The sequence below is a fragment of the Molossus molossus genome, unplaced genomic scaffold, assembly GCF_014108415.1.
Source record: "Molossus molossus isolate mMolMol1 unplaced genomic scaffold, mMolMol1.p scaffold_m16_p_7, whole genome shotgun sequence".
NCBI classification, from domain to species: Eukaryota; Metazoa; Chordata; class Mammalia; order Chiroptera; family Molossidae; genus Molossus; species Molossus molossus.
Window position 1 is genome coordinate 50,650,586 of NW_023425401.1, and position 13,686 is coordinate 50,664,271.

Consider the following 13,686-nt stretch of genomic DNA (forward strand, 5'->3'; position numbering starts at 1 on the left):
CTAAATTATTTTTTATTGGTTGCAGGTGTACAGAGAGTGGTTAGTTGGTATGAATACTTTTAAACTACTGCAAATCTGCTTCAGCATCATTTCAGCAAAAGTAACCAAAAACATGATCACTTTTATTTGTGACTCTATACAGTGATACTTCAGAATTGTTAACTAGTAGAATTTAATTCATAGGTGTAATTCAAAAGTTAAAATGACTAAATCATTGTGTCTTTCACAGGCAATGAAAACCAAGAAGACATTTGTGGTTGCTGTTGCTGTTTTCACTAAATGGTCACTCGACTTCTATAATACTCTTCTGCTCATACAACCATAAAATAAGGTCTCCAGAGTGCTTTTATTTTTCCTCTAAGGTCAGCAAAATATATTACTAACTTACTTAAGCCAGAGAAATATTTCACAATGGCATCATTGAGAAGTCTGACATTATGCAAAACTAGGTCATTCATTTCACTTATAAAAAAAATCTAATTGGACTCTGACATAGTTTATGCCTTTAAAGATAATGGAATTAAAATAGCACATCAAAAGAGTTGTACAAATGATCTGAAATAGGTATCTGGTACCATGTAACATTAATTTGTACTGTCATAATTTATTTGCAATTACAGTTCTTGATTCTATTTACATAAAAATATACCTTGTGGAGAAATCTGAGTCTTTAGAGAACATGAAATATCCTGGCGTATGACCACAGAGGAAGCTATACTCATTCCAATGAGGGCAGGCCAGGCTGGTGTGCGTGTTACAAGGGAAAGGAAGTAGAATGATGACTAGCATACCATTTCAATTACAGAGAAAAGCAAGTGGGTTGTTCTATCCACAGGCATGATACTTTTAGGAAATCCACTAAAAGAAAACAGGTCTTCCTGAAATGAGTAGGAAGGCCTCACACTCTGGCCACTGCAATTAAGTCTGTTTGTGTTCACTGGGCCTTGGCTCCCTCCATGTGGTTTCGTGGGTTAAGCCCTACTGTGACTGCCCTTTCACCCTGACAAACACAATCACTCACAGAATGACCCTGACAAGGCTTCCCAAGCGGGCTCCACCCAACGGAAGTGAAACACAGGACAGAGAAAACTCACATTTATTAAGTACTTACCACATGCCAATCACTTTCTTAGTACTTTTTAAGATTATCATGCGGTCATTTTTTTTTTTCACAACTCTGAGGCAGGCCGCCGTATAATCCAATTAAAGGTGAGGTCCAAAGTAAGGTAAAATGGGTTTTTCCTCCATAACATATAGCATTCCAATATTAGTCCAGGACATAAACAATACTGAAAATAGTGTCCACTAAATAGAAAAATAAATGCAGATTAGCCCTTCATGGGCTCTAATGGATGGTAATATGTACAAGAATGAGGTAGTAGCATTTAAATACAAAATGTTAAGAAATCACTACTGTAGCCCGGCTAGTGTGGCTCAGTGGTTGAACGTCGACCCATGCACCAAGAGGTCTCAGGTTCAATTCCTGGTCAGGGCACATGCCCAGGTTGTGGGTTCAATCCCCAGTGGGGAACATGCAGGAGGCAGCCAATCGATGTTCTCTCTCATTGTTCTCTCTCATTGATGTTTCTATCTCTCCCTCTCCCTTTCTCTTTCTCTAAAATCAATAAAGAAAAAAGAAATTAAAATAAAACAAAAAACCCCCGCACAACTTTGTTTAAAAAAAAAAGAAATCACTACTGTAACAATAGCATAAGCTTATTTATATCCTTACTATGACTATATAAAGAATATTTTAACCTTATTTTCACATTGTTAGAAAGCCAAAACTGAAGCTAAAATTAAAAAAAAAAAAAAGATATTGAGAGTATTTATGAAGTACAAGAAAAGCATCCTGAATTCTGGCACATCATGGCAAACACATACTGGTACACTTCCTGAAATCAAAAGTTATTTTAAGGACTATCAGTCTTAAACTAGGAGCTAGTATCAATGATAATTTTTTAAAATAAGTTTTTACTTCTTTACCTAAATGTAGTACTCATTTATAATATTGCCTGTTATATGAAATTGAATTTAAAGTATTATTGACCTGCTCCATTTCTGACCTGGGTTGGTTCACCCCTCCTTAGGCAACCTGGTGGTCCCCCGCTCCCAGGAGGTCACCATATTGATGCTGAACTTAGCACGGACACCCAATCGGTATAGCGCACTACAGCCCAGAACTCCTGGGCTCAAGCAATCCTCCAGCCTCAGCTTCTTGAGTAGCTGGGACTACAGGCGCGTGACCCAGTGATCCCACTTCTAGCAATATACCCTAAGAAGCCTGAAACACCAATCAGAAGGAACATATGTACCCACATGTTCATAGCAGCACTATTTACAATAACTAAGATCTGGAAACAGCCCAAATGTCCATCAGTAGACAAATGGATAAAAAAAATCTGTGGTACATATACACAATGGAGTACTACGCAGCTGTAAGAAAGAAAGATCTCTTATCCTTTGAGACAACATGGAGGGACCTGGAAAGTATTATCCTAAGCGGAACAAGCCACACAGAGAAAGACAAGTATCATATGATCTCACTTATTTGTGGAATATAATGAACATAACAGTCTGAGGAATGGGGTAGTCCCAGAGACGTGGAAGTGGAGTACAGACTGACAATCCCCAGAAGAGGCGGGTGGAGGGGGAGAGATAAACCACAGAACTTACATGCATGTGTGCATGAACAATGAACATGGACAACAAAGCTGGGGACAGGGCTGGGAGGGAGAAGGGGGGTATCAGTGGGGGAAAAAAGAGAATCAACAGTAACAAAAATAAATTAATTAATCAATTAAAAAATAAATAATTATTGATACTATTGTAAAAATGTAAATTTTAACAAGTAATAATGAAAATAGTGAAATTCCATTGGAAAGCAAGCTATTTCAAGATCTAATTCGAGACAACTGTTTCGTTTTTTTATTTTTATTGAGAAATATATTAAAAGTCGTTAAAATAGGACAACTGATTCTTCCAATAATAAATGGTTTGAATTAATCTGAGAAAACGAAATTAAGTCCTGTGCCAAAATTGATTTTAATAGACCTTTCATAAAGTACCTTGCAAGGTACTTTATTACTGGTGGCAGCACAAATGATTATGTAGTCTGTGCTCATGCCTCAAAACTCATTTAATGTGTGCATGTGTAAACATAATGTTTCTAATTTTATTCTGAAATGGCATTTCATTGGGTGAGGCTTGAGATTCACACTGTCCCTCGGTTCTGTCCCAACTCTGTCTGCGTCCTCCGTCGTGCAGCAGTTCCGGTGTCTGCACCCTGTCAAATGGAACCGTTTTGCTGATTTGGTCAAATCAGTTCTCACGTTTAGCGCTGAGAGACTGATAACTGCATTTTCCAACAAACAGCACATTTGCAGAGATGCAGCGCAGAGCCGTGGGCAGGGACCTTTCCCACAGGGTAAACGCTCCGGGCTTGGCTGTCAGCATGTGAATGTGTGCAGCACAAAGGCAGCTCTAACCTGGTGAATTTTCCTCCAAGGCCATAAAAGTGAAATGGATACTGTACTCTCCTTCGTGTTATTTCATCTTCTAATGAGGTTTTCTTTCTCACAGACAGTGAAACCTGCATGCCTTTTAGAGTTCTTAGAAGATCAAAGGCCCCTTCTTGCAGAATAAAAACAAACATGCTCCTTCCTAAATAAATAAATATTTCAGTTTGAAGATAGACCAGATAGCAACAGTGGATATTCCAAAATTTTCCTCTGGGATGTTGGAGTAAGGTTCTTCTATAGTTTTACAAAATAGCTTATCATGATCTCAGTATCTTTTCTCTTTCTTTGGTGAGACACATAATTTCCCTGACGGTCACCCTGCTACCATGCATTCTCCCCCCAGGGGAAGGTGTTTGATTATATGTCCAATCTTCTTTGATTACCACAGTGTTTGTTCTTAATTAAATTATCTTAGGCATCATCTACATTAAAGAGAAAAACAATGGGGAAATGATGTCAAGCTTATTTGAAACTTGGGAGTGCAGGGAAAAAGAAGCTGAAGAGGTGACTTTTAAAGAGGAAAGGCTAGTTAACTGACAATACTTCAGGAGATGTTTCCTCAACGCAGATTGATAAAAAGCTCTGGAAAGTCATCAGTGACCTTTGCAGGAGCAGTTTCAGGGATCAAAGTCAGGTTGAAATTGGATAAAGGGGTGAAGAAGTTGAGAAAACAAGTGTGTAACAAGGCTATGAACTTAGATATGCACGGACGCATGGAACACCATGATTAAAGGAAGTGTTTGAACAGGATAGATGAGCAAGTTTTCAGATCAGAGAAAGAAGAGAATGGTGAAGAAGAGATAAACACAGCAGAAAAAATGTAAATTGGGTAAATTTTGAAAGGTCATCAGTGCAATTCGGAGCAAAGGCAGAAAAGTGAAATGTGGAAGGTAAGAGGCACACTGTTCATTCACACTGATATGTGGACGACAAGATGGTCAGAAGTGTTGTTGCAGCAGGGAAGTGCTGAGCGCATATCGGTGGTATGTTTTATGTTTCAGATAGTCACTTTACAGTATGAGCTATATCTGCTGGCTGGTGTGGCTCAGTGGTTGAGCGTCAACCTATGCACCAAGAGGTCCCTGGTTTGGTTCCCAGTCAGGGCACACGCCTGGATGCAGGCTAGGTCCCCAGTAGGGGATGTGTAGAAGGCAGCCTATTTAAGTTTCACTCTCATATTGATGTTTCTATCTCTTTCTCAAAACAATCAATTTAAAAAACCATTTAAAGTATGAGCTATTTCAAAACAAAGATTGTAACAGACATCGCATGGTCTCCTGACGTTTCAGTGATGGGCAGAGGCAATCTTACCATTTTTTCTCTAACAAATTCAGGAAGGAAGAGTGATTAAATGAATTCTGGGCATCCCACAAAGAAACAGCAGAAAAAACAAGTTCAAAGAATGAGAAAAGCAAGCATCTTACTGAAAGCATAGATGGACTGGACACCGTGATCTGCGTGGGGCACGTGAAACAGGCGAAGGTGCAAAGATGGGAGATTAGGGGCTGGGCAGCTACATTTTCTAAGACTAGAGGCAGGTGTTAGTGGAGATAATTATTTAATAATAATAATAAAAGCCATGATAATACTGTGGGGACCATTACAAAAAAACTTTTGATGAATGTGTAAGTGAATCATCCAAACAAAATCAAACTCTACATATAACAACATAGGCGAATTATTTATTTCAAAATCTGAATGACAACAGTATTTATTTATTTTGAGCATATACATTTTGTACATTTTTGCCTATGCTAAAATTATTTATTTACTAAAGAGAGAGAAACTAATCTACTGATCAGGCAGTGAAGATGTGCTAGAAGATGGAGAAACCAGGTTCTTGTTCCAAACTCCCACGGGGTTAGATGTGGCTAAGACACAATATTAGGCTCAGTTTCCTCTGCTATAAAATGGGAGGCAAGGTTTTAGAAAGACTAGAGGAGAATCGGATTAAATGATATAGAAGTCCTTTGACATTTTGAAAAGACTTTCAATGTGACATGAGCACAATTAAATAAAATGTTAACTTATATGAAGTTCTCAAGGCAACGTGGAGGTGTGGAGGAGTAAACACACTTCATGCTGAGATTTGTGGTGGTGCTCCTGTAAGTCAGGATTGGTAAGTCATCTTATCATTTTCCATTGCCTCCCTTCCGTAGCTCCAGCCCAGATCTCTTTCTTTCCATAGTTAACGACTGAGAAATTTCACTTCTGGCACAAAGCAAATATTTTCCTGAATCCTTAATCTCTCGTTTCTCTTTTGCCCAACTTTCTCACACCCACAGTCATGAAGTCACCACCATGAGCTTAACTGCATATTAGATCTCAAGTCGTATTGTTTGTACTATACAGTGAAAGTTCTCTAGTTACTTACAACAGTTACACCTGCTGCACGTCTACGTTCTTACACGCACTACCTACCATTGAGCCACCTGGAATCATGCTGCTCGGTCCTGATTGGGTGGTGGTGCCCAAGAGTTCGAAAGATAGCAAAGTCTCGCCCCATGAAATCAGCTGCCGTGCCAGAGTATAACTCTCCATCTGTGTTGTGACAAAATAAAAACACATTCATGTATTTTAATTCAATTAGGGCACGAGAAACAGAACAAACGAAATGCAAGTTTGTTAAGACCGTGCTAAAAAGAAAACAGAAATGCTCTCTGTACCCTTATGCAAAGCTGCTTAGTTTTTTATCTTATGTCTTTGTTAAAGTATTTGGTTAAATGATGGTTCACTGATTAGGTACCGGATTCCTCATTTAGTACTAACTTTGAAAAATTGAGTAAAACATGACTCAGTGGATATTACTAAAACATGAAATTTTATGTTTTTCATGATAACCAGGGACAAACTTATAAAGTGCATGCATTGTTTTCTTTAATATGTGTAAATATACTATGATTCTAATAATCTTGTAAAATCTTGCTTATAGTTCTTATTTTATGGAAATAAAATTTCTAATACATTCCTTTTTAATGTATTCTCATATTTTATTATAATTCAGAAAGTATTAATATTTTCTTGGCCATTTTTTCTTTTCATATTTTAATATATCAACTTGGAGAAGTTTTAATTTAGTCGAGGCTATTATAGAGTTAAAAACAAAAGGGCTACCACATAACCTCAGCTATAATAGAGGTGTGTTTGGAGAGGAGAAAATTTTGACAGATATAGCTCATAATCACTACAGTTCAAATTCTGCTGTGCTTTGACTCATTCCAACTTAAAGTGAATTGACTCTAGGTCAGAGTTTAATAATGGAAGACTCCTGATCATAAGGAAAAAGGAAAAGGGAGGACAGAGAGAAGTTAATATTTACTGAATACTACTCTGTGCTAGCCAGGCCGTCAGGCCCTGGCTTGACACTTTTGAATGATCTCATTTAGTTCTGTCAACAACCCTATGGCATAAATGTATCCCTATTTTACAGTTCAAGAAACCCAAGGTTGCTCAGCTAATGACTAGGCAAGTCAAGGTGAAAGTTCAAACACAAGCCCATTTAATCCCAAGCCTCTTACATTAAAACATGTGTCCTTTCAATAAACTAAAGCTGGTAAATACGGTTTCTTTCCTTTAAACAGAAAGTGTCACATATTTTTTTCATCCAGAAAATACATTGTTGCCTGTCTACTTACAGTAAATTATCAACAAAATAAAATAACAAAATATTATAAAATATTCTACAAATAATCTATCATAATGACAGTGAAATTATTTTATCTTGTTGATCATTTGAATATGTTAATGTTTTTGAATTCATCGATTTGAAAAATATTCAGAAATAAAATGAGCATAAATGATAAACTAAACATTAAAATAATACTGTTTCCATTTTCAAAGGACTTCATCTTTATTAGATAAATGGAAAACTTTCTCTGAATATTTAATTATAAATACCTTTGAGGAAGTTTTATAAATCTGATTGCTTATATTACATTTTTTGTTCACACCCTCAGTTCTCACTTGCAAATCAGGGCTTTGCAATGAAAAATAGACTTTCACCCTGGCCGGTTTGGCTCAGCGGTTGGAGCATCGGCCTGCGGTCCTGAGAGGCCCGGGTTCGGTTCCCGCTAAGGGCGCGTACCCTCGGTTGCAGTTTGTCCCCGGCCCTGGTCGGTTGTGTGGGTGGCAACCACTCGATGTGTTCCTTTCACATCGATGTTTCTCTCTCTCTCTCTCTTCTTCTCTCTCCCTCCCACTCTACCTGAACAAAAAAATGAAAAAATGTCCTTGGGTGAGGATAAAAAAAAAGAAAAAGAAAAAGAAAAATAGACTTTCTCAGTGGTGCAACCCGACTCAATTTATTTGGTAAAACCTGTGTTTCTCTGATGGGTTTGAAGGCACCAAACCAGGCTTTGAGAGCCCCCAAGCAGTGAGGAATAGTTACACAGAGAGAACCATTGAACAGGGCCCACTTATGACTTTAGATATGAATAGAAAGGCACTTCATCCTGGAGAATAAGTTTTAAAAAAAATGATCATTTATTTTGGATTGCTGTGAATCAATACAAATGAAAAATGATGCTTAGATTACATATTAAGTCAAAGTAATCCGTTAAATAAATATAATTCATATGACATTCCAAATCGTCATAGTGTAGTACATTTGGGATTCAAAAACATCTTATGTTTTCTTCACTTAATTAAATATCAAGTTTCTATCTGACTTGTTCTCACCATAACATGATGCCAATACTTTATTTTACAATAAAGTAAGAAGTAACCCTTTTAACCAATGTCATCCCAATAAGTTTAATTAAAAAAAAGAAAGAACACTGTTCTAAAAGCACAAAAATGCTATGAATAAGCTATCTATAAGTTTCAAAGTTACTTTGAAATATTTAAATGCCTATTGTTGTTTTAATTTTAACTTATAATCAATCACTGTAATTTATTTATTTTTTTCTGCATGAGAAGTTTGTGTTCTCTCTGATGTACTGTTTTTATTAAGGTTGACATTTTATCATTTTACAAATAACTGCTATATAGATATATTTTAAAATTCAGGTGATTTATTTTTCTTGCTCTTTGTGAATAATGGGGTGTTAGTTTAAAATGTGTTGTGAAAGAAGCCTAAAATGCTCACATCAACTTTAAATATGTAACACCTGTCACAAGATGCTTTGTATCATCTTTACCTTAAAAATAAAAAATATTAAATTATTAGCTTATTGCCCTCTCAACCACATGATAGGTGATGAAAATCAGGAAAGGTGAAAATAGAACCACAAAAAGGAGAAAACTAAACAATATCATATTGAACCGTTGCAATAATCTTGTTATTATTTAACAGGAAAGGAGTAAAGGGAAGGCTAGATAATATAGGCATGCCATTGATGCAGCTTTGCAGGAAAGCTGCAAAGGAACACTTTCCAAGTCTTTTCCCTGCCAACTGATGGGGGAAAGGACTGGACAAAGGCAGTTTAGAGGCATGCCCAATAGGGTCTGAGTGGCACGGGAAGGGGATTACCTGTCAGTCAAACCTGGGAACAAATCAGTGTCCAGAATAGGCATGGCCACTGTAAATGTGCTAGAAATCTGACATACATAATCCTCTAGATAAAGGAAGTTCCTTCTTTTTGGTGCTCAGTCCTCTTGCCCTCTTGGGACTCCTGGTACAGGGGAAACATTCCTTTGCATTCCCTACGTGTCCCTTAGCCCTGTGGAATCCATACAATGGACTACTGGACCCAGCTTCACCACGGAGAGGAAGTTCTGGACACTGGCCCTGCTTCTAGCTCTGCTGAATCCACAGCTGTATCTCTTCCAGGACTGGGTTAAGGGACATGAGACTTTGCAAACCCAGGAATATAACTCCACACAAATAAAATCTTGTACCACATCTCATTCTCCTGCGGGGGCTTCTGAAAAGCTTATTTCAGTGGTACCCCAAGAACTCCACTCCCACTAGCAATGGGAAAATCTGGCCCACTAATTAGCAACAATATCAGAATATAGTCAGTCAGATCATGCCCAACAGTAGTTATAATCAGAAATGTAAAGAATATCATTAATTAATAATTCTTTAAAAAAAAATTTAGCTTGCTTTGGTGTGAATAAAATCTATAACTATGGTTGTTTTTACGTGTAAACTCTATTCAGGAGAGAGTTAAAATAACAAAACAACATTAATATAAGAAACTGTTACTTGGATATAGATAGGTATTTGTTTCTCTTATTCGTTTGGTTAATGGTTTTATGACTTATAGTTGTTTTTTGTTGTCCACTTCTGCATGAGGAGGGCAGATATCAATAGAAATAAAGACAAAGGAAGAATGGTTGATTTGTTTCTCTTTTAACAACAGTAGGTTGGTCAGTCAGTGAAAGTAGACAAGCTGTTCAGTAGAAGGGCTATTACCTCACTTTATTACTAAAAACAGAATTAAATTAAACAATTGACGTATAAACCAAAGAAGGTTGCAGCTTGGATATCAGTAGCCTCCACTTATAGGCAATTACCTCCCACCTGATTATTATTTTTGGCAGGGGTCAGAGTGATTTCTGTGAGCTGGAGGGCACCAGGTAATTAGGTGGCCATGAAGGGGACATTCTCAGAGTGTTAGTGCTCAGCACCAGTATCCTTTACAACAGGTCTTAGATCACATTTTCTGCTGAGGTTTCTATAGGATTCTTATCAAAGATAATTGTTTCAGAAAATGTATGACATATTTGGTGTTTTGACTCAAAATTGTAGGTGGTAGAATAACCTACTCTTATATTCTCAATAAGCAGAAATATAATATCAACTCAGTGCATTTTCACCATGTATTAAAGACTTGGTACATTCTGTGGCTATCTGGAATGATCTAATGATATCTGAGTATAAATAATTTACTATATACTTTAGTTGGCTTATTTACAATTATGTTTAACAAAAAATTCCTATGTGACAAACTTCTTTTGCAGTTTCTATGTCAATTATGAAGTTATCAAATTATATGTTGATTTTTTAGCATAATGATAATTTGCCAGTTTTCTGGCCATAAATATGCCTTGAGAATCTAGAGTAGTGAATTAGATGAATGTTATTTATGTTTGAAATAACACTATGGTGAACATAGACTTTTGGTTTTTTTCTTACATACTAAGCTACTAGTTAAAGAAAATATGATATTGTTTAGATTTATTAAGTTTATGATAGAATAGTATATTCAAGGAATTGTTATATATGTTAGAAAGTGGTTGTGGATACTCTGTCCAATAAGGTTTTTAAGTTTCTCTACAAAACAACAAAAACAAACAAAAAAAACAGATAGTTTGATATCTCAAAAATAATATATTGGAGTAAGATATATTAGTGCTGACAGATGTAACTAACCACTCAGAAACTGTCAAATATAAAAGTTGCTATTTGAGTGCACTGCCATTCTTTCTTAACTGTCAGCCTTTTAAACTGTCTCTAAGAAAAGCACTCTTTACTGAGATGAACAAATGCTTAGTGAACTGTATTTCCACCATTTCAGAGTTATCTGAAAAACATGTGTTAAAAACAAAAGCTCACGTATACTCTGAACTTTCTGTTCACAACTCAAATGAAGCAAAAACGTGGGTTCGATCAGTCAGTGTATTAGATTACAATTCCTAAGAAGGGTGTGGTGAGAAGAAACAGAAGGTGAAAAAACATTTCCTTATGAAATCGAAGCATTACTAACACAGGTGTAAAGTGTGACATGGATGTGGGCAAAATCAAACAAAGCTAAAGACCAAGCCATTATGTTGTTAACACCTTAAGTAAATTCCACTCACAGAGTAGCAGAGTAATTAGAAACAGAGGAGAAGGGAGACTTCTCTCCCTCTCCTCTCCCTCCTTCTTTTTCTCCCTTTCCATCTCTCTCTCTCTCTCTCTCTCTCTCTCTCTCTCTCTCTCTCTCTCTCCCTCTCTCTCTCTCACACACACACACACACACACACACAGATACAATCTATTTCCTGAGAACGGAAGTGTATGGGAATAATTTTATATTTATTAATCACCCCTTTCTATACAAATAAACACAGGGTGGGGCAAAAGTAGGTTATATTTGTTCCTATAAAAAATAACACAGTAACTAATAAATAATAATAGAAGAATGAATTCTATATTTTATGTACCCACAACTGTAAGCCTACTTTTGCCCCACCTGTATAATATGTTGGCTTTATTACTTGTGTTGTCCTCTAAAACTAACATTTTTGAGTAGTTAATATGTGCACATAGTACAAAATTATGAAAAATATATAATTCATAAGGTACCAAATTTTTCTCCCAGACTTCCTATAGGCAAGTATTGTTACCAGTTTGATTTTATTTTGTATGCTTGTTTCTATTTTCACATATATTTCAGAGTACGTCAGCACTCAAATGTAGTATGCTATTATATTGTCTTACTTAAGCATCACAACTAACCAGTGGAATTAACATGACCAAGCCATTTTATATACAAAGAAACTGATGTTCAGAGATGTTTAAATGATTTTCTCAATTAAAGTTAATTATTTAAGGAGTACTGTATTTGCTCTGAGACAAAGTGAGAGTATATCCTGATGTCAAATTCTGTTCTTTCTTGAAGCAAGGCAAAATTCCATCTTGGGAAAATAAACCTAAGCTGATAGTCCAGACCCTTGAACTAGATCTCAGTAGAAGCTCTTAGTGGTAGGATATTTCTAAATTGTTAGCATAGCAATGCCTGGAGAAGATTGCAATGAGCAAATAAAATGGCTTTCCTATCATGTCAAGAGAATGTGAGATGATAGTGAGGATTTTATTCTGTTTTTAAAAATGTTTTTATTATTGATTTTAGAGAGAGAGGAAGGGAGAGACAGAGAGAGAGAGAGACAGAGAGAGACAGAGAGACAGAGGTGAGAGAGGAACATCAGTCGGCGACCTCCTGCATGCCCCCTACTGAGGCTCCAGCCCAAAACCTGGGCATGTGCCCTGACAGGAGAAACAAGCTGTGACCTCTGAGTGCATGGGACAATACTTAAACTGTGGTGTGGTATTAAGCCACAGCAGCCGGGGCCTGAGTTTTATTTTTTTGTTGTGTTCACACATACTGTTTATACTGAGCAGGGCAGCAACTACTATTTTTAATAAAGAACTTTGTAAAAAATGTCATAAAAATACTTTCAGGTGAGTGAAATAAGGAAGATTCAAGAAATAAATGCTGGAGAAATTTCATATTGGCAATGGTTGGTATTAAAGGAGATTTGAAAAATTAACTTTACTAATGTGATTTAAAAAACAGACAGACTGTAGGATTTGGGGACTTAATTCAGTAGCTATGCATTGCTCAGGAGATAATCGATATTTTCTGTGGTCATCAGCTTAGAAACCCATAGCATTTTGAAATAAGGCTATATTAAACCTTGATAGATTTCATAAACAAAAATGTTTAAGCTGTCATCTGGTTTCAAAGTTTACTACTAGTTGAAACTGCTTAATAGAGGGTATAAAAAGTCTCTGTTGTCAAGCTCCATCCAGACACTTTATAGGTGGTTTGTGTCAAACATGACGTTTTATTTCCCAATATTGGGAAAGGAAGTAGCCCTGAAGCACCTTGAACATTTCTCCTATGTGCTGAAATGGGGAGAATATATTCAAACCCTTTTAGGTGGACAGGTTTTCCCAACAGTCCTTCTCTAATATCTGAGGTACAAACTTCATATTTTAGAGACAGTGGTTATCCTTGTATATAAAAGTTTGGGGAATGCAGTAGAAAATATTTATGTGTAAAAAACTCCATTAAATTAGTAAGCATTATTTTTAAAGCAGCATAATGAAAAATGCCAAAAAAAAAAAAAAATCCTACAAGGGGAATTACATGTACTGTGAGAAGAATTTATAGCATAGTTATAAAAGAAGCAAATAACCTCAGTAAAGGAAGTCACAGCTCTTGAATTAAAATGATGTTGCAGATATTTTGAGGGACTTTGCCAGGTCTAATATGGCCTGCATTTTTCTGTATCTTTCCATTCAATTGATTCAGAAATTAATTTATGTTGACTTGACTAATCTTCTTGTCAATAAGCACTAAATATCTCTGAAAGTTACTCAGCTATTTCACCATATTAGACAGGTGAGGTCTGGACTTCCATTTTAAAGCTGCTTTTCTGAAATGCCTACCATAATTTTTAGTCATACATCTTCTTGATCACAACACTTCCCTTATTCTCTTTCTTTTTACAA

At 36.3% G+C, this 13,686-nt stretch overlaps 1 protein-coding gene across 1 annotated transcript in view; it reads right to left on the reverse strand.

The window, feature by feature from the left end:
* Window positions 1-13,686, reverse strand: part of SEMA3A (semaphorin 3A) — a 324,915-nt gene that overhangs the window by 76,891 nt on the left and 234,338 nt on the right. Inside the window, exon 7 of the mRNA XM_036246639.1 lies at window positions 5,943-6,062. Within this exon, the coding sequence (XP_036102532.1) occupies window positions 5,943-6,062 (120 nt within the window). The remainder of the gene's footprint in view (window positions 1-5,942; window positions 6,063-13,686) is intronic.